The sequence below is a fragment of the Osmia bicornis genome, chromosome 14 (genome assembly GCF_907164935.1).
Source record: "Osmia bicornis bicornis chromosome 14, iOsmBic2.1, whole genome shotgun sequence".
In the NCBI taxonomy this organism is placed as follows: Eukaryota; Metazoa; Arthropoda; class Insecta; order Hymenoptera; family Megachilidae; genus Osmia; species Osmia bicornis.
Genome location: NC_060229.1, coordinates 337211 through 363023, shown reverse-complemented (window position 1 = coordinate 363023; position 25813 = coordinate 337211). Strand labels below are relative to the sequence as shown.

The following is a 25813-nucleotide window of genomic DNA, read 5'->3' as shown; positions in this document are numbered from 1 at the left end:
CGTCGCCGCCATTCGAGCGGTTAGCGCCTGCGTACATCTTGTTTACAACTGCGGAGCTTACCATACACATGACCTTTACAATATGGACATGAGCGCCTATTTGGCTGTCTAGGCGTGCGACGGAAAAAAGTTCAAGATACGTGCGTGTCGTTTGTGAACATTGATGTGTACCGAGGAAACGACAAAATTAAGTGATCTTTAACTTGGTTATTCAAGAAAAACAGTTAGAGCACACACAACTTGGTGATCACAAGTGACGCGATATTTGTCGTTCGCACGCGGGCGGAAGGGGGAAGAGAGGGATGGTGGGTACGAAGGGAGATCCGAATTTTTCACCTCGAGCAGATGTGATTGTCGCGAACAGATTTTCCCTGTTTCCGAACAGGAGTTTCTGCCCAGGACATGCCGTGCACGTTGGGGCGTAGTGTTGTTAACCACATCGTGAACTCCATTCGCGTGTTTCCGTAAAGTGCTCGATATATAAGGGGTGTGAGAAGAGAAGTGCGTTCTCTCATCGACCTGGAATGCTGCCGTGTTTTGATGTGCCTACTATTGCGCATGAAAAAATCGTACTGCCCTTGACAATAGCCTATTTACCCGAAGCAGGCCACCTTTATACCGCGCTAACCAGCGATAAGAGAGGTTCAACCACCCACCTGCGTGTGTATCGCCCGTTCCTCTCTTTTTCTCTACCTCTCTACGTATTTCCTCTAAACGTGCGAGCGAACGGCCACGGAACGTGCGCGCGCGCGCGCGCACACGCACACACACACACACACACACACGCGCTTCCACACTTATTTCTGTTGTGTACACGTGAACACGCCCGCGTGTGTCTCCTCCGTCTTTTCTGTATCATCGTGTATACAAGCGTTTCTTTTATATGTGTTTGTGTGTGTATACGCGCCAACCATTGTGGACCACGCAGTAAATTGTGTTATTCGACGCGATAAACAGGTGCACAAGCCTTATAACCCAGAAAAATACTTCCGAAAGATTTCAGCGGGTCTTCTCGATAAAGACATTAATTAAATGCAAAATACGCAAATAGTTGCAAATACTATTGACCTCAGGTTGCGTACAATCCCCTCTGGGATATCAGAGCGATGAATCGTGGCGGGCGAAATTAGACAAAACTGCGCGACAGGTGGAACTTAAACCCATCGAGAACCGCCATCGTAGAAATCTGAACAGGTATACACGATCCCTGTTTTCCATGAAACTGGTAGAAAGGATTTCCGGTTTTTGTTGGAGGATCAAGTGTTTCCTAATTTCATAACCTCGGAAAACGTGGTCAGTCGATAGTAGTACACGCTTGTCTCACGGGCTGCATCGGAAGGAGCGATCTATACGACGCCCTTAGTACACATTGAGTGCACATGCACCGTGGTGGCGTGTTATTGCTTATTTACCCCCGACACGTGCTTCCACCGTTAGCGTGCCTCGAGTACAACGATATCGACGACGACGACAACCTTACCGTGATAAAAGCAGGACGGTAGACACGTTGCGCAAAAACACAACAATAAGATTTTGCGAGTTTTGAAATACATATTTTTGAATTCCTGTCATGTGCACGAAAGTGGTGATATACGATTGGATTGCTTCGGATATTTGCTTTGCGTTCTTTCGCTAAAAATCCTTTATAACGGAAGTGTTACTCACGGACAACGTGGGTGGGAACCACGCATTTCTCCCCACAATGGACTATCGATATAGCGTGTTTTGATAGAAGATGCGCGTGACAAATTGATTATACGTAACTATTCTGTACCATGTAAATGGTACAGAGTGATGTGTCTTTAAAGGACCCGCAAGATTTTCATCGCGACGACGACGACGGCCTTTTCGATCGTCACCGCGACGATGTCTTCGGGCAGGGGTTTAGCCTCCCCCTCGGGAGGTCCCGTTGTTCTCTCCGGACATGTGAAAAAATTGAAAACTCAGAAGAAGAAATTCTTCGTGCTACGAGGCGAAGCTGCCGGATATCCTGCTTGTCTCGAGTATTACGATAGCAAAAAGAAGTTTGAGAACAGACAGCCACCTAAACGTAGCATCTTGTTAGACAGCTGCTTTAATATCAATAAACGCGTGGACACCAAGCATAAGCACGTTATCGCATTGTACACGAAAGACGAATGCTTCTGTTTGATTTTGGAAAGCGAAAAAGAACTGGATGAATGGTTGAAAGCAATGCTTTTACTTCAGAGCGGAGATGTAGCCGATGGAGAGCAACCTCGGCCTATATTTGGTAATGCGCTATTACGGTTTGAATTAGAATTAGGTCGCATATTGAAGACAAATGTTTTACGCGTGAAAAGCTTTCGAAAATTTTAGGTAAACATTTGGTGTTTATCAGTACGAGAGCTACTAAACTGCCATGTTTTGGACTTTCAAACCAGTTGTTTACCTGTTTTTGTTTTTTTTTGTTTTTTTTTTGTTTTTTTTTTCTTTTAAATACGTCATTGTCTATAATTTCACGACAAAGAATAAAGAGACCACAGGTCAAAATAAGAAGTATGTACAATATTTGTTTTGATAAAGCGAAAAGAAAATTTTTCTCATATATATTAGTACAATTATTGATTTATATTTGTAATAAAATTTTAAACAAAATAAAATATAGACCAACAATGTTTCGATATACTACATACATTTAATAATGTATTATAATATTTTAAATAGATATTATCATATCTCAATATTAAAAAAATGTATTTTGAGTACTTTTTATATACTGATGATGTTATATCAGGGAACATTGTAAGGCTATTCTTAATATATGATTTTATCTGGTAAATCTGCTATGGTAGATTTGAACATTATAATGGCAGTTAGTTTCACAGTACAATATCATACATTATCAATTATAGTGATATGTATGTAAATGTAATATTTTGTTTCAGAACATGTATGGCAAGTTACAATGCAGAAAAAAGGACTGGGTGAAAGAAAGAATATCCATGGTCCCTATAGGCTGTGTTTAACTGATCGAACATTAAGCCTAGTGAAAATTGGGGCAAAGGATAATTCAGATTCAATAGAATTTCCTGTAAGCTGACTACCTGCGGAAATAAGTCCATCCACATGCAAGAAATTTAACTGATGATGAATTTCTTTTTAATAGTTAATTTGCATCAGACGGTGTGGATATATGGATCGTATCTTCTATATGGAAGTAGGTCGTTCTGCAGTCACTGGTGGTGGTGAATTGTGGATGGAAGCTGAAGATAATAATATAGCACACAATATGCATGCTGCTATCATGAATGCCATGAGCAATTCTAATAGTAGCAAAGATGATGTGGATCCACGTCAAAGAAGGCATAGTTTTTCACCATTTGAGACCAGCAAGCCAATCTTTGTTTCACAACGTCGTCATACTGGACAAAAGTTTCACAATTTTTCACCATTAGGTATGTGTTAATGTTTCTGGAAAATTTTCTTTGCATATCTAGACACGATATCAGTTATGGTTTCACTGCAATTACTTTTAACAATTACCATTTGTAAAATAGATCTTCCGTTATATAAATAGTTTATAGCCTTTAAAATACTAAAAGTTTGTTATATGTTTAATCATACTTTGTGTATGTTTTACTTCTATTTTTTTTTGTTCTGGACACTAAACGTTTTGTACAGAAGTTCCTTTGTACAGAAATCATCCTACGAATTCCTTTTAAATCCATATGTAAGTTGTCCAAAATATCAATTTTTTCTTTACACCAGACCATAACTGCGCCACACTATATGCTTTGAAATACATATCAGCTGAATGTACAATTGAAAACTCAGCTTTAGAATAACACAAATGGGTTGCGGGTATTACAGAGGAACACAGGACGCACGAGGAGCAGGTGGATCCAGTACAGGAACAGGAGCAGTCTAATCAGACTCAGAGTATCTCTTCTTGCAATACAGTCATGGGTCTGTTTTCTGTCATTGTAGTTGTATGCTTTTTGTTTCTTATAAAATGTGGGCATTAAAGGATTATAAGTGTATTCAATTCATTATAAATAGCCATTTTTATTTTTAATAAAATGAATGTAGTGAAAAAAGTATAAGAATCAAACATTGGAAAATACGAAACAAGTTGAGAATAAAACTGATCATAGCTGTACATAACATCAGAAGTGGAACAAAAACAAATGTGTATTGCATAGTTTGAAGAAGGGATTGCAAGGGAATGCAAGATAGAATCCTACACAGTTGGAAAATTTTCGTTTTATCGATCATTAAACCTCGATTATTATTGAATTTATATAAAACCAAAGTAGGCGAAAAGCAAAAGTAGTACGACAGTCAAAGCTGTATGGTTTGCAGTCGTTGCTGGTACCGGGGCTGGGACTGCTGGGAATGCCTCGACTAATACCAACTGCGCCACTACCACTAGACGTCGTCATTCGGTAGCGAGTCATCCCCATTCCGTCAATAATTCCCAATCCGTTCATGTTACAACAAGTACAACAACAACCACCACCACCACCACTATTACCATCACTACGACCGCTACTGTGACCACCACAACCGCGACCGCTACAATATCCCATCAGAGAACCCTGTCGCTGCCCTTAGCTGCCGTTATTATCAATCAAATGCAATCATCTAAAAGATCAGTTTTATGCTGTATGTATTTTTGTTTCGTCATACGATAAGTCAGCAAGAGATATTTCTTTTTCGTTTCTCTTTTAGTGTCTTTGCCTTGCTGTAAACTGTTTTTCTGTTTTTGTTTTCTTTTCTATATATATATATATATATATATATTTTTTTTTTTCTTGTCTTCTCTACTTCATTCCTTTTGCGCGGAATTTGAGTCGCAAAAATAAAACGCTCAAAATCAGAATCGTTGCTGCTATGTCATATAATTACGGTCTGTCTCTAGAGATGATCGTGCCGTTGTTGATATGCAAGCTTCCATATCGCATGCGACCAGTTGCACGGTACTTCGTAACGAAGTAACGCTTCCTTTAGTTTCTTTTGTCGTACAAAGCGGTTGATGGAATACCTCTGTACAGCATTCCAGTCAAGTAACATTACATTACCTTTTTTTTTTTCCTCCTCCGTATGCTACACTTTCTTCCTTGTTTGTTTTGGAGCAGAGCATATACATTATCTTCCATTTGAAATGTCATCTCTTTGATCACTGTCCATTGCTTGATCTAAAACACATTGTATATGTTTAAAGAAAAATAACCAATTGTATACATAAATATGCGTAAATATCATACAGATTTTATGGAAACTCATTTGAACATGCAAATGAACTAACCGCTGCTATGCTGGGAGGATGGATGCTTTTCGAATTTTTTTGACTACGTTAAACTGTTCGAGGTAATGTGTTCAATTGACGTCTTTCTAGGTGCAAACGGCCGCGACAGATGTGACAGTTTGCCATCGAGGGCTCGCACCACCAGCGAGAGTCATCCTGCATCGGTACTAAGTCATCCTAGAAGCACTCATTTCGTACCTCACGTACTGAGACCACATTCCATGTACGTGAGGGGTCTTTCATACTCGCCACCGATCTCATCAATGCCTATTAGTCCTGCTTCTGGAGCTTGTTCCACGGACTCAGCGGGATCGTCTCTTTCGATGGATGAAGGTGGTGAGAATATATTAGAAGAGGGTACGGTATCGCGATATGGACATTCATTAACGCCAGACGAGCCTGTTATTTTAGAGGAAAATGGTGATGATTACGCGCCTTGGTCCACGTCACATTCGCATCACAAATATTCGCCAAATTTTAAGTCTCATTCTCCCTCGCAGGTGAGTCATCGAGATGATGCATAACATGAGACAGTTATAAACTCACTCACAGAATGTCATAAGATGTACATACGCGTTCTAGTTTATTGAAAATAACATATTTATGGATTAATTTTTTTTTTTTTATACTTACATATAATTATGTATAGCTATGGATCATGATTGGAATAATCCTTAATAAAGCTATACTTTATGTAATTCCTTCTATATTTTAATATTTTAGAAAATGTATCGGAGTTTATACTGTACCATGGCAGAGCAATTGAGAAGTTAATAATTACAAAATGATGAAGTAATAATATATCTACTTCATTTAATTTTCAGCAAAGTTCCTACATTGAAATGTGCAGCCCTTGCAGTTCAAGTCCCGGTCGTAGCGGAGTATATATGCCAATGAGTGCAGGGACAGGTCATTCGCATTCTCGAGCATCATCTCTCATCGAAGAATCAAATACTTTACCAGAAGGTTATGTACCTATGGCACCCGTTGGAAACAATGGATACGTTGACATGGTTCCTTCCCATAATCATAATGGTCACTTTCCTGATGACTTGTCACATGCTGGCAGTAGTTGTTCCGTTACTTCTGGTACACCCAGTACAGATTTGCGATTCTCCGAATATCACTTAGATAAAGTAACAAGCTTTTTGCCACCTGGGGATGATTTACAAGCTAGACCAGTGAGAGCTTATTCCATCGGGTCTCGACCGGAACCTGTGAACAGGCATCGTAAAAATAGGTACCAGGATTTTGTTTTAAATTCTATAAGATATTTTAGTAATGATTTTAGTACAATATGGTAATAACTGTGTTTTTTATTCTTATATTGAATAGATTGGATATTGCTCAGCAAGAAGCTAGTAGAGTGCGAGCTTTTTCTGTAGGTAGCAGATCTAAGAAACCTGAGATTGGAAGGCTATCGAACGTAGTTACTGTACTGTTACCTGGTGCTGGTGAACACTCAAATTCCAACAAATCAAACTCGGCGCCATTACTGTCCAGTTCCTGGGGACATAATTCTGGTTGTTCCATAACCTCCGAGCGAATGGAGGATTTAATGGAATTAGACTTTACTAAACCCAGTATTTCTGCAACTTTCAATTCACCGCCTTCATCTTACTCGCAATCGCAATCGCAATCTCAGTCACACTCATACTCTACTGCCACTGACACCAGTTCCTATGTTGATATGTCTCCTGGTCAGCCACCTTCGTCGACTGCTCCTTACGTCGATATGAGTCGCATAAATAAGGTACTTTTAATTAATATTACTGTGTTATTAAGGTATACTGAATGTGGGTGAAATTAGTTTTGAAAATGTCAAGAGGAGAACGCATGACGTTTGAATCCTGAAGTTAGCATAATTTCTGTAATAGTATAACACCTCTTGGATACACTGCTCAAACATTAAATTGAGCTGAATTTGAAATTTATCAAATTGATTTATAATGTTGATTAACTTTCGCTCGTTTCAATTATTATACTAAAATTTTTCAGATCAATCGTAATAACAATAATAATACAATCACTGCCAATCAAAATCATAGTCATATTCATATATCTGCTGCTTCTACGCATAAACCAATAATTACTACTTTGAAGCCCGTGGAAGAAGCAGAAGGGCCATACATGAGAATGGATAGTGTAATGGAGGATTGGTCACGATCCGATACGAGTCCTAAACTAATTTCCTCACCCATGCAAGAAGAATGCGTGCAATCAAATGGACCTCCAGGTAAAACGATTCGTTTAACCCTTTCGCTGCCACTCACGCGGTATCGCGTGCTCGATTGTCAACGCTTAACCTGTCGCTGCCACTTGAAAAAGCGTGGTTTGTTTTTTTATTTTAATAGCCTCATTTCGAAATTCTCTGTGTTATAGTTTTGTTATATTATTTCATACTTTTTTTTTTTTTTTTTTTTATATTCTTTCGTTACTAATGTTCACAGATTTCAAATATATTTTAGGAGCCACGAGAACGGCGCCAGTCGATCTTCCACGACGTCCACCAGCGGACTACGTCGATATGAATTTTAAACCGAGATTAGGCTTGGAACAAGATTACATAAACATGAATATGAGCAACCGAAACAATCGTAAATCAGCAACGCGGACAGGTAGTCGCAAGGAGAAGTCGCGTTCGCAGCCGATCGCGATCCAAGCAGGAAACAAACCTATAAAAACGCCTAGTTTCTTACCCCTTAACGGAAGTCCAGAGTCAGAGAGTTTAGCGAGTACTCCGGCGTCGCCTCCGCGAGCAACGCCAACAGGTTCCTCGGCAACAATCTTCCCTTTCTCCTTGAACAGCCCACAGTCTCCTGAGAAATCGTTTACTCATCAAAAAACTAACGACGAATTATCAGAATTGAACACCAATTCCAAAAGCAACGACCGTACCATTCTGGAACCTGCGAACAATAGAGTGAACAATTCTGTAACGGAAGCGAATAATATTTCGCCAAAAGCAACGAACGATAGACCTTCTAGTCCTGCAGAAAAGGATAATCAAGTTAATCAAGTTAATCAAGTGAATTCGTTGACCTCGCAAGATAACATGTTGAACGCTATAACGAAGAAGTTCTCCGATTTGCACCTGTCGAAACCACCACGTTTGATAACCGCAACTCCAAACACCAGCCCCACGTTGACTGGGTTTAAATCAACCACTGAAAAACAACCATCTTCGCCAAAATTGTCAGACGAAACGCCGACACCTACGCCTAGCACTGCACCGAGTCCGTTGGAAAAGGAGTGTCAGGATAAAGTGCAATCTGGTGCCGAAGTCTTACACTACGCTAGTCTTGACCTTCCGGAAGTCGGTAGCACGGCGCCTGTCTCGCCGGCGTCTCAAGAAGGATTTAATTACGCCGAAATTGATTTCGCCAAACTTAAACAAAATTAAAACAGGTATCTCGAATTCGGATGAAAGAGGTGTATCGGTGTAACGCGCGCGTCACGTGTCTAGAAATGCTGAATTGACTCATTGCCTTATTATTTTTTTTTTTTTTTATAATTTTCTTCGCTCGTCAGGACAACAGGGCATGGCAATCGTTCTAACATTGGTCGAGCTGAATTAGCAAAAAATCAGTGCATAAACTGACAAATGCGAATTGTAAATAGTAAACAATTTTTTTCTTTTCTTTTTTTTATCTTTAATTATGATCATTTTATTGATCGTATACTTTCGATTTTATGAAAGATTTGAAAAACACAAAATAGTGCCTATACTTCTGGTTATATCGTAACGGATATGATTTTTTATTCGCAAGATGGCGATTATGGGGAATATTGTTGTAAGTTGAAGCGTTCATTTGAACTCGAGGTTGGAGCATATTTGCATGTGTTGCTTACCGATGTTTTAACGTGTTCAGAACGTGAATTTATTATTGCTATTATTATTCTTTTTTTAATGTCCTTTTGATGAGTAATATTGATCGATATAAGGTAACGAAATTTTATCTCGTTCAATGTGTTTTACTACCTTCGAATATATTAGATCGATAAGTATTCTTATAAACGAAAAGTAAATGTTCTCGATTTTGATGGAAAATTATAGTATTTATCGGTTCATTTTAAATATATTTTTAAGCGTTGAAAGCGATTTAATCTAACGTTATATTATATTAATCATGTTAATTTTAGCTACTTTGATTAGAAACGTTTGAAATGTACAACGATAAACCACCAGAAACATGAGTACTAATTGCGAGCTAGCAAATTGACATATTGTTCCTTTGCGTAGGAAATAATTAGTGCTCGACAATGTTGGATCGATGCAAAGGTCATAGGGAACTCGTATTTCAGATAGACCTGCTCACATTGAACATATACATATGAGTATGTATATGTTATCAAGATTTTCGTATCTGTTATAAACTACCTATGAAATACTGTTTCATACGATCCATTTGCAACACGTGCAAAGTTTTAAGCGAAAGTGAGATTAGAAATGCGCATAATCTATTTCAGGGGAATAGATTTTATTCTATACTTTATTCTATGTGAGTGAAAGAAGCTCAAAGTTTTTTCTTGAACATTTCTGTTTGAAACTCTACAGCAGATCTTTCCACAGGCGGAATTCCTCTGTCACGTATTCCATTGTTACACGGTAGAGAATGATGGAAGAATAATTTGAAGAATTAAAATAATTTCTACATCTAATAATAGTAATTATAGCGTGCTGTACTATTTAACTGTTCTAATTATGACCCGGAGAAAGTTTATAACTGTTATATTGATTTAATATTAATGTTCCAGTACCTTGAAGATAAAGGTACCTATAATAAAGAATACTATTTTTAATTTTGGAAGTCATCTTCGGAAAGGTCTCATCTATGGCATGCACAGTTTGAAGACCCTTTCGAATTTAGCCAAAGTAAATTATTTTTATTGTGTCTCTGGCAAATTCGAAATGGGTCTTAATGAATATTGTTTTTAGTTGTGTTGTTGACGATTGTTATCCCACCTAATTTTCATCAACGGAGGAGGACTCCTGCTAATCTCACTATCGTTTATATCAAATTATACACGTGCGTTTTACTCATATGTTCCGTAACATACGCATTTACAGGGTATTCTGTAAAAGATGGTACAACCGGAAAGGAAAAGATAATGGGTTGTGTAAAAAAAATTAATATAAGTCTTAACAAAACGGTGTTGTTGCTGAGGATATAGAAGAGACAAAAATATTTCTGAAATATTACCAGCGTTTTAAAAGATGAGTTTTATGACATACAATTTCTCCTCGCATACAGTTTAAGGATAGTTCTCGGTTATAAATTATATCATATCGTGTATATACATATGCTATAAATCTATGTATATATGTATAAATATATGTGTAAATATGAATAAATATACATTTATTTATTTGTATTTATTATATATATATATACATATATATATATATATATATATAAAGTAATTCCATCGAATGTGCTTCTCTGATGATTTTCGAGAATAATGAAATGACGTGTTGATTTGTATTACTGTATAAATAATGCCGTTGTAACATGTACATTTGTCCAGTTTAAGATTATCATTTGACTGACACTAGTTGAAATAAGGTTTTTATTTAAAATCAAATGCATACAGGAAATCTTTCTTTTTTTTCATCATTTTTTGTTGCTGATTAACAAAATGTCCGTCCAGTTGAAATAGATCGCGTTATAAGAACATTTTAGTTTCCTGTTGAGAAAAGGAATACTGTTTTGATTTAAGGACTCACACATGTAAATATAGACTCTTTTGCAAACGAAATACTTGAGGATTTGATTATTTTGTAATTGTAGATTTTCTCTTATGTTTTACTCCTACAGTTATGGCTCGTAGGAAAGAACCAAAAGGAAAATCAAAAATACGAGCTTCTTTGACTTTATGCATCTGTTCTGTAATGTCAAAACGAGAAAACTTTATTTTTTCATTGAGTATCAGTATTTATTGTTCGCTAGAAAAAAAAGAATACTATTCTGAAGAAAAATCAATTCGTCAATTATAATTAGTTATTTAATTATGTATAATTTATAGTATTGTATATTGATAGCTGAAAGCAACACTAATGTGTTACAACTACCTTTTATTATTAGAATCTTTAATATACCTTGTTTTGTTTATTTAATTTCTTGAATAATGAACGTTTACTGCCAACTTAATTGACTTATTTTAATAATTATAAACAGGTTTGATAACGAAGCATGCGAATCGTACTGTGTAATGTATATTAACATTCGTTTTTACATTATTATCTTTATTTTTTACTTTAAACGATTATTAATACTTTCGATTCGAAGGAGATAATTAGAAAACCAAAGTTAATGATCATACACGATGTTTTCTTGAAAATAATTGATTTTTTCCCTTTTTTTGTTAATTTTGAAAGTCATGCTGTTAACTAATAATAAAATTAGGAAATATTAAATGGCAATATTTTAAGTTTTTTACTTATACATTACGAGAAACTGTGTAAATCGAGAAAGGTAATGTTGGCTTATATGTACATATAATATTTAACTATATAATACTTAATAATAAGTATTTTATTGGCAAACTAAATACCTGTTTTAATATTAAATAATTTAAATTAAATTACCTATTTAGGAATTCGAATACTCATCATTCTCCCTTTATATGTAATACGGTTGTGCGAAAAGATTCAAAAACTTGCAAATTCAAAATTCATTTTAATTCGACACACATAAAGGCGCGAAATATCTATGTCTGCGGGGAGAAGCCTTTGAGGTGAGAACGTCGCTTCCTTTGGCATTTTTTCTCATGTATGCGTTAATAACGGAGTTATCACCTGAAACAGTTGCGTGGCCCACCGTGTATACATATATGTATATGTATATATCAATCGTTATATATTGTAACGCAATTAAATTTTCATAGATTCGGAATCACACACGGACGCTCAGCGTTATCGATAGTTCCCTCTTAACTTCAACAATATAGAACAGCAACCCTCTAATCCGTATGTCCACGAAGAGTACGTATATACATATATAACTACTCAAACACAAATACGTAGGAAAAGTCAGGATAAACTCTATTCACGGAACAGTTTTGCCGTGAATTTCGAGCGGATTACGTGCCAGCAGGGCGAATAGGGGGATGAACGTGCGTGTTTACAGAAACTGTTAGGAATTCTATGGGTTTGAAGTAGCCTCCTTACGGCGTTTCCCTTATTTGCACCAAATTGGCCCGTCCTCGCCGTCACGGACGCGTCAAGGTACTTAACTGCAGGTAAACATACCCTAAATCATGGCGGCTCGACCTTACTCCTCGTAAAATTGCACCGTATCGCGAGCATCCATTGTTGCACCATCCTTCTTCTATAGATGCCCGTTTCTGTTACAAGCACGCCTTTTGTACCGTTCACAGCGTGCTCTTGTTACGGCACAGGTAAGTGTGCTTCCTAAATCGCGAGCAATTCGTAGAAAGACATTTTTCTTTCGTTTCTAGAGCCTTTTACGATTACTGTTTAATTGGTACGGTTAGACTGCCTGAACGGTGGATGCTCGTACCAGTAGATATCATTTTTCACCTTCTTCTGGTCAATTTTTAATGGTCTATCGTGAGGTAGTCTGTACAATTTTAATAATTTCATTTTGACATATGTATATACATACATACATACATACATACATACATACGTATGTAAATACGGCGAACCGACGCGACGCCGTGACAGAAAGGGTTAAATAGCGGATTTCTAAATATAAAGTCTAACACGATTCGATGACATATAAAAGTACTGTAAAATAACATTTATGTGATATTATTTTAAAGCTTAAAGTTTGATTAAGATGGGTACATAAATGTTCGATAGTTGCGTCAGGTAGAGCTAACTATTTATGGCTTGCATCTTAAAACAAATAAAGAAAATTGAAATATCATGCATATATGTACGATATGTATGTAATTCAACTAAAAGTACCAGCAAAATTTCATATTGTACCTAGACAGATACAAGGTTATCTTATATCAAGAATGGAAGATGGAAGCTGCAGCAATGGTAGCGTTTCTCCTTGAAAACATCTGAATCGATCTTTCCACCCCTACTGTAGGTACCTATGGAAGCCCGGCCACTGACGTCGCGACGCCTAGTCGAGCTCCACCCACGTATCTCGTACATGCGCAACGAAAGTTCAGGGGTTGAAGCGTGAACGAAACCCTCGTAAAACGGATCGCTGCTTAATCAGCTCGACGGCAATCAGCTTGTCCACATTTTGGAGGGATAGTAAACGAGAGACGTCGAATTGCTTCGAGCCCTTATATGATAAAGGTGAACGAGGATACGACAGACTTTAATCAAGAACAAAATAAAAGCTTCTAATAATAACAGTACCATACAGGGTGTCACTAAACAAAACGTATTGTACATATTTCGGTGCAATATTAGCTTTTAACGAAGGGGGATCTAGAGAGAGACTAATTGTAAGAAAAATCATTCACACAATAGATCTCAAAGAATTGAGAATGCCTATGTAATAAAAGCAATAAATGAAGTTACTATCAACAGAAGATTTCAGTATAAATGGTAGAAATAATTAAGAAAGTATATTTAAATAATGATAACAAATGTTTTCTTTTCTTTTAAAATGCAAAAATATCACGAAGGTAGAGCAAACTGTAGAAAAGGAAAGAATTTGAAAGGGTAGGAGAAGATAGAAGGGGAAGTGGAGGCACACCAGATTTCTCTGATCTCAGCGATTCCATCATCAACGACTCCGGGACCCAGGATGGCAGATAAAAGGCAATTGAATTTAAATCATGAATACGAACGAACCGAGCGAGAAGAAGAGTTCAGAGGAAAGGAGAGAGACGAGGAGAAACAACGTAAGCCCCGACGGCAATCTGGTGGTAGCTTTGTGACGGTAATGGCTTCAACCCCTGGCCTCCGACCCTCGAGGCTTGCACCCCTTCTTGTTTACCGGTGAACACGCGACTTACACGCGCGCAATTCTCGTCCAAGTCGATTTACCTATGCTGCTCTTCTATACTTTCGACGTTTCTAGCCAGTATAGTAGAGAAATTCCTATCATGCTAAACAGACATTTCTCTAATTAAATTCAGTATCTAATGTTATTTTTTTTATTTAACAATTGAAAATGTTAATGTGAAAATGTAAGATTGCATATCCTACATTGTATAGGTAAGTAATAAAAACTGTGGAGAAGGAAGTATTCAAAAGAAAGACGAATCCTTGCTGCTGCAACATAACCGCACAAACCTGCACGGTAGTTGCTCCCTGATTTGAACATCTCCATAATAGACTTGGATTCGTCAATTTCACGAAGGACACCGTCGCGTCGCGTCGCGTCGCGTCGCGTCGCCTCGCGTCGCGTCGGATGGATATTATGACGGCACTAAACAGATTCGTCAACGCCACGCGACCGTGTCCCTGAAGCTCAGGGCCAGGAGTAGGAATCCCAGAGGTCCTTGGAAGAAGGATGTCATCCCTTCGATTATCTGGTCTGCTCGCGTGCCGTGTATTTTTCCCGAGAAGCGGCCATAATGGACGACCTTTCGCGAATGGAAGACTTATTCTTTTCAATCTTCCTCTGTAGAATAATCGACGGTTTTACCGGGATATGATTTTGAATACTTTTTCAGATTCTTTGTCAAGAAAAATGATCTTAAGTTTGAATTTAATCAGGTGTTTTTAGAAAACTGTGCGATTAATAATGATCAAGAAGAAATTCCCAACAAAGTCTTCGCCTTTACTTGACACCTAGTTTTTCTTCGCATAATTCTCTAAAGTTTCTTTTGAAGAGAAGATAAATTGGATGATTAGGGTGCATCAGTAAGGCGCGCGAGCAAAGGTACGGTTCCTGCTACCTTACAGTTCCTCCGACCTTGGGTCCCTCGACTAGAGAAACCACCCACCGGCAACCGTTTTAATGAAAATAAGTAATCTCGCAAACAGGAATTGTGCCATCGTAAACGGACGCGCAATGACCTCGTAAATATGAAAGTTTCCAGGTTGTTTTGCCCCTTGTCTATCCCTCTTTCTCTTGTTCGCTCTTTTCCTCCATATTACCCATTCTTTCCTGGGCCCTGTTGCAGTAAATTGCAACGATCCCGACCGAGAAAGCGGAGAGAGAACGAGGCGGAAAGTTGGAGTGCGAGCAGAAGGGAGAAAGGTGAAGGTACCAGAGCATAAAGAGAAGGAATGGGTATTCTGGGCCCCATTATAGGGCCCATAAAACACCTTCCTAGGCGCGTGGCCCCAAGGACGTGCAGGCACTCGGTCTTCCTTTTATTTTATTTCTAACTTGCTCCATGGGTCGAAGGCTTCGCATGTGTTGTACAAGCTATGCTGAATAATTTTACGAGGCCAGATTGGAATGTTACTATTCCTAATATAAAATATTGGAAATTTTGTTTGTACAGTAATGCAATTTAAATTTGCCATTATTTATTAATATATTCAGCTAGGACGATGTTTTAAAGTATACTAGAGGGTTGCTGCTGAATTGTTAGATTTTGATGTCTAAATAAAGAAAAAATATTTTTGTTCATCATTTCTTGGAGTGGACTTGAAAAAATTGTTTGTCGAGTTATAGCTGGTATATAAATTCAAAATATTAGATCTACGATTGGTGGTATTAAATATAATATATTACAGTAAAAAGGGGTGAAATTTGTTTCGCTGTTCTGATTATTTTAAATATAATTTGTAATAGAAATTCACAATATCACTGTAAGTGCCAAAATGGTTCTACAGAATGGTAAAAATCAACGAACAAAAATGAAAAGAAAAATGAAAGGCCACGATATACCGAATGTGTTTTTCGTCGTATTTTACTACACCGTCGAGTGACATGATACAGATACTGCAGGACAGCAGTCACCCATGTGTTTTTTGACTTCCATTCTTCTATATTCTTGTATGTACGTATTCCAGAATAGTAACCGGCTGTTTCGCTACAGAAAATGGACTTTTGAAATTGGTCGTGTGTTTTATTGGCTTTGGTTGGTATCATGTTGTTTTTTGAGAAATACACGTGGCCTTTTGTTGGAAAGAATATTCGTGTCTGGAATTCTATTGTTATGTTACATCTCTATTTTAGAAATTATTTTTTTTTTTCTTTCTGTTTGCAGATAAAATTTCGAATTATTGCTCCATTATTTGAAAATTAAATACATTAAATATAAATACCAGTTAAAATAGTAAATGAAACTTTTATAAATTTATAAATTATCGTTTTTATAATACTTTCAAGCAGCAAATGAAATTCAACAGATTTAGCTGATGTGGCTGGTCGTAGTTATTAAGTCCTCATCAAGATCATTAAATAAAAGAGCCCAGACATTATTCAGAAGCAATATCTCGACCAAGTGGCATATATAAAACTTTTAACACGTTAAAATGATCATTGAATTTCTTTTTCAATAAACATTAATTTTATTTAGAACTCAAAGATAAGACAACCTCGTTGTCAGAGAAATCATCATCAAAAGTTTGATCCCTTAAAAAATCAATTTTACAACTAAAATAACTTCCCATATAAAAGAGCAAAAAAGTAGAAGCTCGTCGTTCCCAAATCATCTCCAAGCAACGTCCAAGGAAATTTCGATAAGAGAGTCAAGCCTTTTTATAAAAAGAAGCACCAAAATCGGCGCGGCGATAGAGCTTGTTATCAGCGATAACAGTGTGTCTCGAAGTGAATAAAAAGGAAAATAAAGAAACGGATTCGTACATATCGTGAATTTCTGTGAATCGAAGGGAAGATCGCGGCTGCGACAGAACCGGGAGCTCTGACATCATCGGTGTCGACAGAACCGATTACCTGTTATCTAAGGAAATAAAGGATCGTCGGGTCTCTTTTTCGTCGAAACGCTTCCAGGAAACCCGTGTTACCGCAATATCGCGGCGAGCACACCCACATCAAAGTGCCGAACACCTCTGGCACATCGTGGACCTCGTCGTACGCTTTGCACAACGATAAGATTCCCGTGATACCAGCCATACAGTTGACCGTATACATCTACCTCTGTGTAGAAGGTCAAGTATCTGTATCTGTATAGGTGCATATGAAATTTCAATTAAATTTGAATTGTCACTTCATTTATTTTTCAGTGTTACCGTCTCTACAATTTTTTTAATAGATCCATGTTAGACACTTTAATGACAAAGATTTATGCAGTATTCATTTCTTCTGCATGTACAGGTACAATAAATGATCATTTCCCCCTTCGGTAATACGCAGAAAGAAGCTATGATTTTATATTATATAAATATTATTGATTTCTTTATGAAATATTTATTTTTAAATCACATTTTGCAACATAGAATGAATAATAATATAAATAGATAAGAAATGCAGACAGTAATTTATCAGAATTAGTAATATGTATTTTAAGCTTATGAAATAATTGTAAAATATTTAAAATCATTGTTAAATAAATATAAACTGTCTAAGGAGGATTACACGACCAGACCCCACTTCTTAGGGGGATCCCCTTGTAAAATGCACTATAATTCTGCAAATTTTCGACCCAATTTCTATTGCAAAAATAAATCTTCTTTTTCTAAATTTTTTATCTCAAAGCGATCTTTACACGTCTGATAACAGCGACTGTATATTGCTCATTTTATTGCTTCGCTGATAATAAAACAATATTTAACCTGTTTCCCGCAATTGTATTGTTGTAGATACGTCATTCCATAAGTTGGAAAATCAAATAAATTTCTTGAATTCGTTTATTAGCAATTTTGATACAAGGTTCTTCATAATTTATAATCCATTATATGTACATAATTAGCTGCATTAAAGTAGAAAACCTTCCATAGGATAGGATAGATGAAAAGAAAATATCATTTATTCGGATTATGACAGGAAAGATGATTCTTTTTGCATAGCAAAGAAATCTAATGTTGCATAAAACTGGCCCGTCTGCGAACAGCCTCGAACTTATCCTCCTCGGTTGCACCCCCGTTGGAATTTATACGATCCAATATCCGTTGGCACAATACATATATCACAAACAGTTCCAAGCAGAGGCGGACCAGTGTTGTATGCACGCGCGCGCGCGCGCGCGCGCCGGTGTACACGGCGCGGCGTGGCGCACACGTAGAGAAATGACACGCGAACATAAAGCGGCTTTGCGCCGATAGCGGCGCCTTTGATGTGCCTTCATTCCGACTACCTCCGGCATAAAATCGTGAAACACACCGGCTAGATGTCGTACGTCGTGCTGCGTTGGCAATAGTCGCTTACCTCCGACCTTACTTCTCTCTTCCTTCTTCCTCTTCCGTTTTTGTGTGCCGGCATACATACAATAAGGGATGCAAGAATATCAGAGATGCAGGGATATAATAAGAGGTGCAACATGTCCTTCGCCAAAAGATTCTTATTCACCATATCCCTGAAATTTATCATTTTCATCGATAAGTATCTGAAAAGCTTATTGAAAGTCAAATACAAGGAGGTCACGTCGGCTGATCGCTTTTCTTCGAAAAAGTGTAGATTAAATAAAGCGTATATGTAGCACGGTAGCACGGATGCGCGTTCGGTGAATCAGCGAGGTCATGATAAGGGGCGATAAACGAAGTCACCCGATATCGATAGCAAATTTAATGACGAGGGAGTGGTCCCCGATTGAATAGAAGCTGCCGTTCGTAGGAAAGTTTATCGTCGCGTCGAGCGAATGAAGAAAAAAAACGAGCAATGAAATAAGAGAGGTATCGATCGTAGAAGGCGTAATTTCTTTAAGATAAACTTTCTTCCCTGGACGACAAGATGATCCAGTGTTGCAGACACGCTACTCTTCCTAAGAAAAACAAACTCTCTTAATTGGCCCCGGTGTGAAGAGCTCGAGGGGCCTCGATTTATCGTCCTCTCTTCTCTTGGCTTGGCTCATAGGCTTTCGTAGATGACGAATGAAAGATGAGACCAGGGTGATAACCGGGGTGAAATGGCGAGAAATTTGTAAAAGCAAGAATAATTAATTTATTAACCATTCAATGTTAATTTTAATATTCGTTAACTGGAAGGTTATAAGGTTAATGAAGTTTAAAACAAATTTCTTTTCAAGAAAGAAAAAAAATAAAAGTAGAAAATTTCAAGAAATCGATTTCACCTTAAGAAAATATTGAATCTCGATAGCTCACATTTATCTTGAAAAAAACAGTGAATTCTATGGAAACACTTTTCTTTCCTGAAAAATATAGCAAAGATTAGGTGCTACTTGTTTCAATATTCTTGGATATTTGCTTGATATGCTTTGATTTCAAGTGCTTCAGTGTAAGGACTCGTAAGTGTTTCATAGGAGGCTTGTCTTATTGATATGTGGTACCTAAATATAGATCATATTACTTATAACTATGTTGGAGTATGTATCAAAGATTGTCACTAGAGTATCAAATGCATCAAAGAATTGCATTGCTAAAATTACAAAACATTGCTACAAATGTTCTTTATTGAGATTAAAAATACAATTCTAATAATAAAAAGAAAACTAAAAATTTTTTTTCTTAATCTATGAAATTCTTCCAATTTAAGAATTGATAAATATTTAAATCTAATCGCAATAATATTGAATATGGTATGTAGGTCAGGGTTGCAATTGATCCGCCTAGGGCTTAGGCGGTTCCGGGGTTAATCCAGAATAGTGTAAACCCTTCTGTCTCAAGCAGATAAAAAATCTTACGATGGTGACATGTTGCACGTTGTGTTGCGCCCGTGGGTGTTACATACATGACATCGAACGAAGTGGCCACACAGGCATTATCTTCACGAGACCCTGGTCGAAGAGAGCAGAAGCAGTGGGCGTCTGTTCTTGCCATTGAGACTAAGCAGACGATATCGCCAGTAAACGGTTTTCAAAGGAGAAACAGAAGAGAAAAGGGCACGTAGGAGAGGAGGATTCATTTGACAGCTACTTGGGTGCCGTGTGAAATTCGGGAAAAATGATTAGGTACCCCGTGTTATGGCTTATCTAGCGGGCTATCAACGTGGCTTCCAGCCTTTGGTCATTTGCAGACATTGCTATCAATAAGAACGCTGTTTTCAACAATAACCAAAGAAATATACAAGAAAGAAATTTAAATAAATTTAATTTCCACTTGCCATTTTTTGACCTGCTGATTTTTTTCTTTTTTATTGTTTTAGGGTTATTTAACCCCTTAAAGCAATCATCCTTTCAGGAACCAACGGTAGCCAAAGTAAGTTAATTTTGAAAACAATTTGAACCCTTCATTTCTGCACAGTGAATTTATTATTACTACTCTGCGAGGGGCAGAATTTTCAGTACAACCCCATGAAGTTACTTGGAAGAAGAAAGAAAATTGGTGTCTAGTAGTAGTCTTATGGTTCATTTTCTCGCACGGTGCCCTTCGATTTCAGGGTCCTATCGTAAAGTTTATTAGAGCCCTAATAAACTTTGACTGACCCAATTTTTCCAAGGCAGGTATCGAAGCTATACTGAGTGTTTTTCTGGAGGCAGAAAAGTGTGTTGATGTTGATGGAGTTAACGATGCCCTATACATACGTACGTAATTTTTCTTCACATTTTCTTAAAATTCAGCAACAGTTTTTTTCTATAAAAGTATCATTGGAGCCAATAATTGTTTGCTGTATTTATGATAATTTTTCAAATCAAATTATCACATTTTCAATCTGCTTTCGTTATCAATATAACATTGAACTGTATAAAATATAATTATTAATTTCAACACTGATACCAATTAAAAATATCCCTCTAAGTCCGCAATAAAAAGAAACTTGCAAAAATGAAACATTAACCATTTAGCAATGCATAGCGTTTGGAGGGAATCAATGGGGAATGCGTTCTCCGTGGGGCAACTTTTATTTCCCCTATACAGAAAAGCCGTGGCAATATGTATTTTGAACAGGATGGTAGTTTCGTTGGCAAGGACCTACGGTAGGCTGCTAGGTAGGACGGGTTTTTACTTTATAATCCGCAAACAACGGTTTATGCATTTATGTTTATTATTTTTACAACTCTGTAGTAGAAGTAACGGGCTCCCTAACGAAACTGCTCTACCATAGTCATTTTAATATCGGCCCCTTTTGCTGAGAGATCTGGTTGCCGGCACGAGTGTCAACTATGGTCACTAAATGCTTGTACATATTTGTTTGTATAGTGTGTAGATTTAGACCAGTTTCTATTTTTTTATACAGTGAAGACAGAAATTGAACTAATGAAATCATTTCAAATTGCAATTAAATAAAAATCTAACATTTAATTAATTTTATAAATCAAGTAATTTAAATAAAATTCCTTTATCAAACTTTCACTTCTGGTTGATTTTCTTTTAATGCATAATCAATAGCTACTCGCCTAAGAAAAGAAAAATATCAAATTTCGATCAGTACTTACTCACCTAAGAAACAACAAAAAAAAAACTCTCCCTGCAAAACTACCTGGCCGAAACTTTTGACCCAGAGAACAGGAAATTTTCGTCGAAGTTGGGAAAGAGTGTCGTCCACCATTTCCAATTGTCGTTCGGTAATAAAATCATAAAACGTTCGGTATTGCCATCCTACTAGACCACGGAGATGGCAGAGGCTCGTGCCGCACCCGCTTCCGGTTGACCTCTCCGAAGTCAACGGTTTAAAAACGCAACAAGAGAATTAGAAATAAAAAGGGGAAGAAGATAGAGAAAGAGAGGAGAGTACAGCGAAGGAGGAAAATGACTAAAGGATTTCCGGAGCGACCTAGACAAATTTGATTTTGCACGGCGAGTCGCGTTGATTTTCATGGAAACTCCGCTGCTAAGACAATATCCAATATTTTACAGGCAAACATCTCTTTCGAAACTTCGCGCTGATGGGAATTCCCCGCTTGTGTGAAACGGTGCCAATCTGTTCACGACACGTACTGATTCCATAGGGATTTACAAGCAGGTAAAGCGTAAGAAGCTCTTCGTAGACGATGAAAAGAGTTTAATGGAAGCTTCTTTTCATTCTGAAGAGGACTTAAACTATTTCTGCACCATGTGGATCACAGATGATCCATAGGATTTAATTAAAAGCACGATTTAGAGTAAGTTAATCGAAAAAGAAAATTTAGCTCTTACTTGTTAGTTAATTCGTTTGTACACGTATATCCGAGTAATTAGGATTTTTTTTGGGGCGGGGGGGGGGATGGGGTTGCAAAATCCTAGTTACATCAATGTTATTATTTTTTCAATTGCAATTATTTTAACAAAATCGATAATTAAAGGATTGGAAGGGACCCTATCTGCACATTTTTTTGAAGTGGTTTCGAAGGTCAAGCAACAGGAACAAGGAACGTTTTAAGATTGGTTACTTTTTTTTCAAGTTCCCAGCACAGATGTCCTTCACCACAGGAATCGAGTTACGACAGAAACACGAAAAAAGAAAAAGGATCTCGTACGTTCTTTCTTGAATGGAGTCTGCTTGTCTCCAGATTTCTGTCTGGTGGTAGCGAACCTTGTTCTGTTCAAGTTATTTAAAAAGGGATTGTCTCATAATTTATTTGGACCACACATTCGCTATACAGAGCTAAGGATCTCGACCAATAGAATTTGGGAATCGACAAGACGTTGTCCGAGATAAACTTTTCAGTCTACCGTGGAAACGGTAATTAGCTTCGAAAGTTATATTATAAACAGCCTGTCATCCCTTGACGCAGATATTCGAGTGCCTCGAGTGTTTCTTAGCCTGAAGAGGAGTTACGAAGGAGGAGAAGAAAAGGAGCGAAACCGCGTGGCTGTGGACTTCACAGTGTGGACGTCACGCCGTCTGCTCTTTTCCCAAAGAATTTTCAAGTTATCATAACAATGGTGCAATCATAATTGTGAAATGGAGGGTAAATTGAATATTCTGCCTTCCAACCCCTATGTAGTTACGCTATTCTACCATTTCATAGAAATTAAAAACGGAAATTTCGTTGAGAATTGCATCAACTAAGCTGTTTAATATTTTTATGATCAACCATACATGATGATAAATTAAATTAAATAAAGGTTTGAATGTGCAAGATTATCCGACCGCTTTATTTGAACGTCCAAAAATAGAAGATTCATAATTTTATCGAAGGTATACGAAACGTGTATCTACCTTATGGCCGATCAGAATTTGCAACATTAAATGTCTGCCTTCGATTATACGTGTAAACGTTGCGATTACAGCCATGTGCTTATCATTATCGGAACCATTGCTTAACGTTATCTTACTTCTGAGGGAAGCAAAGACACCAAGTTCATATCCGACAATGAGTTTGAAAAAGAATTTGCAACACTCTTTAATAACAATTAACTTTTCGTTGCATTAACTTTCGTAGAATAAAATTTTTAAAAAATACAAAAATTTCATAGTATTAATAAATTAGTAGTACACTGCAATGAGTGGTTGATACATATAAGTGCTAAATTAAATTAAATTTTAAATATCGGGATTTCTTGTATGGTGTAGGGTGGAGAGGAGGGTCATATTACTACCCTTTCTTTTACTATCAATACTGGGGCACTGTATACATACAGTGTATATTTATATATCAGTAGATTTAACAATACATATATGTGTAGAAAAATGAGAAAAGAGTAATGACGGCAATGTACTTACAAAGATGTTTCAGAGATGACGAGAGCTCAGCAAGGGGTTGTTGAGGCTAGCAGGGGGATGTGTCTGGCTGATGGAGCTTGAAACTGAATTAACCATCCCTGCCCGAGGCTCGTGATCTCGTCGCAACCTCATCTCAACGACCATTATATTTGTCTTTGTATGCTAAACATTTTCTGAAATTATACGATAGCCAAGTTCCAAAGTATTCTTTGTCCATCTTCTATCTTCTATATTCTTCCGGATTCGTTTAGAAACTTTTTCAATATGAGAATACAAACAAGAACAAAAATTTTAATTAATCATAAATTTCAGTAGACATTTGACTTAATTTTAATTTTAACTCATTTTGTTTTATTTCAATGATTCAATTTCTAATTAATCCAATATACTTTTTTAATAGCGATAGAGAAATTATCAACAGATTTTAATCGGTTTGATCAAGGAACAAATTTATTCTTTTATTATTTATAAAAGATGACTGTATCGTACGTGAAGGAGTTAAAGAAACACCCGACGTGTAAGCAGTGCTGTGAGCATCAAAAGGTTCGTTCTAATCTCGCGAATAGAGAGTTCGTACGTCGCGTCGGTGTCACGCTGTCTGCACGGTCATAAATTGATAAGCTGGTTTACCACATATTCTTATCGTACCGCCTACGATATGACGCGTTGATGGTTGTCGGCTTTCGTTTCTTATTCGACCGATATTAATATTAGTAAACTTACTGCGATCCATTGGGGTAACTTGAATTTTTAACCCTTTTAGCAAGGATCTACTTGGGAAAAAAATTGAGAAATATCAAAAGGACCTAGGTTAAAAGGACCACGTTATCCGACAGCAAAGTGTTAATGAAAAGAATCCGTTATACCCTTATTAAAATGAAATAATAATAAAGATAATGCCGTATCTATCCGACGCTAGTCAAGTGTAGTATAACTTGTGGTTCGTTTATAAGGGCTGCAGTGTAAAACATTAAATTTAATTCAATTAAATCATGCAATACAGTAATTTCATATATGTATACATATATAAACCTGAATATTTCTATTTTAGAAGGATCTGCATAGTAAATATACTCGATATAATAAAAATAATCAATTCTGGGCATTCATAATTTCATTATTACATACCTATTTGTTCTGGAATAAATATCAGTTAAAGTAGAACGATGTAAATTATAAAATAAATAGTCGTGTGTCGATACATGCAAAATTATAAAAGCACGACAATGTAATTTCGTCGTTGAAAAAATGTATCTCTTGCTCGATTTTTCCAGTATTTTAACAAATTATCGTTGAAACCAATGGTGGTATTTAATGTATGTAAAATTTTTAATTGGTGTTCCCTTCACGGTCCACCATCCGAGGGTTAAAGGTGTTTCAATACTATGCATAATACATACTATGCATAAGAAACTAATGATAAAAATATCATACAAATTTGAAAGGTGTGCAAGAATTAAAAACTCACCACCCCGATACATTATTAAATTCAATTTAACTCTTTCTCTCTTCAATTCATTCTAAAAATAAGCGATTTTATTACCCGCCAAATGACTTACAAAATGAAGGATAGAAGGATTTCTCGTAAGTACATACACTCATGCATACACCTTTGTACCGTTAATCGTATTTCCGTTTAATTAAACTCTAGAATTCCGCGCACCGTCTCCATCCGGGGACGCGAAAGCGGCAGCGTGAATCGGGTATCCGGTAAGCGTAATCTTCTCCCGAGCGTTGAAGAAGCCCGAGCCAAAGACGTCCGCGGGTGGCTGAGCGTCGCGACGCCTGGGGCGACGGTGGGGGGGGGGGGTCACCCTGACCCAGAAGCTCCGCCCCTGTGGAAGTCGAGCCGCCAACCGGCGTGTCCAACGTTCAGGGCACGGTAGGAGGAGCCACCGTGTCCCCTTGGCGCCAGGTATAGCGGCCCTGGAACATCGACGACTGCCTGTTGGCATTTAGTACCGCGCCGACTCTTGAGGTAACG

The 25813-nt window shown here is 37.3% G+C and overlaps 1 protein-coding gene across 7 annotated transcripts; it reads left to right on the top strand.

Annotated features, from left to right (window-relative positions):
- Window positions 1-60: 60 nt before the first annotated feature.
- On the top strand, window positions 61-9739 carry LOC114878683 (insulin receptor substrate 1). Of its 7 annotated transcripts, none has more exons than XM_029192770.2 (11): window positions 61-2251; window positions 2907-3052; window positions 3128-3416; window positions 3832-3927; window positions 4324-4626; window positions 5360-5602; window positions 5681-5769; window positions 6094-6509; window positions 6605-7022; window positions 7268-7505; window positions 7720-9739. In XM_029192770.2, exons 1-11 carry the CDS (start codon window positions 1867-1869, stop codon window positions 8670-8672), a joined length of 3576 nt encoding a protein of 1191 aa, XP_029048603.1. In that variant the 5' UTR covers window positions 61-1866; the 3' UTR covers window positions 8673-9739. The 7 variants fall into 7 exon arrangements, with proteins under 7 accessions (XP_029048603.1, XP_029048602.1, XP_029048604.1 ...); XM_029192769.2 differs by having other exon boundaries at window positions 5360-5605; XM_029192771.2 differs by having other exon boundaries at window positions 62-2251; window positions 5360-5769; window positions 7373-7505.
- The last annotated feature ends 16074 nt before the right edge of the window (window positions 9740-25813 follow it).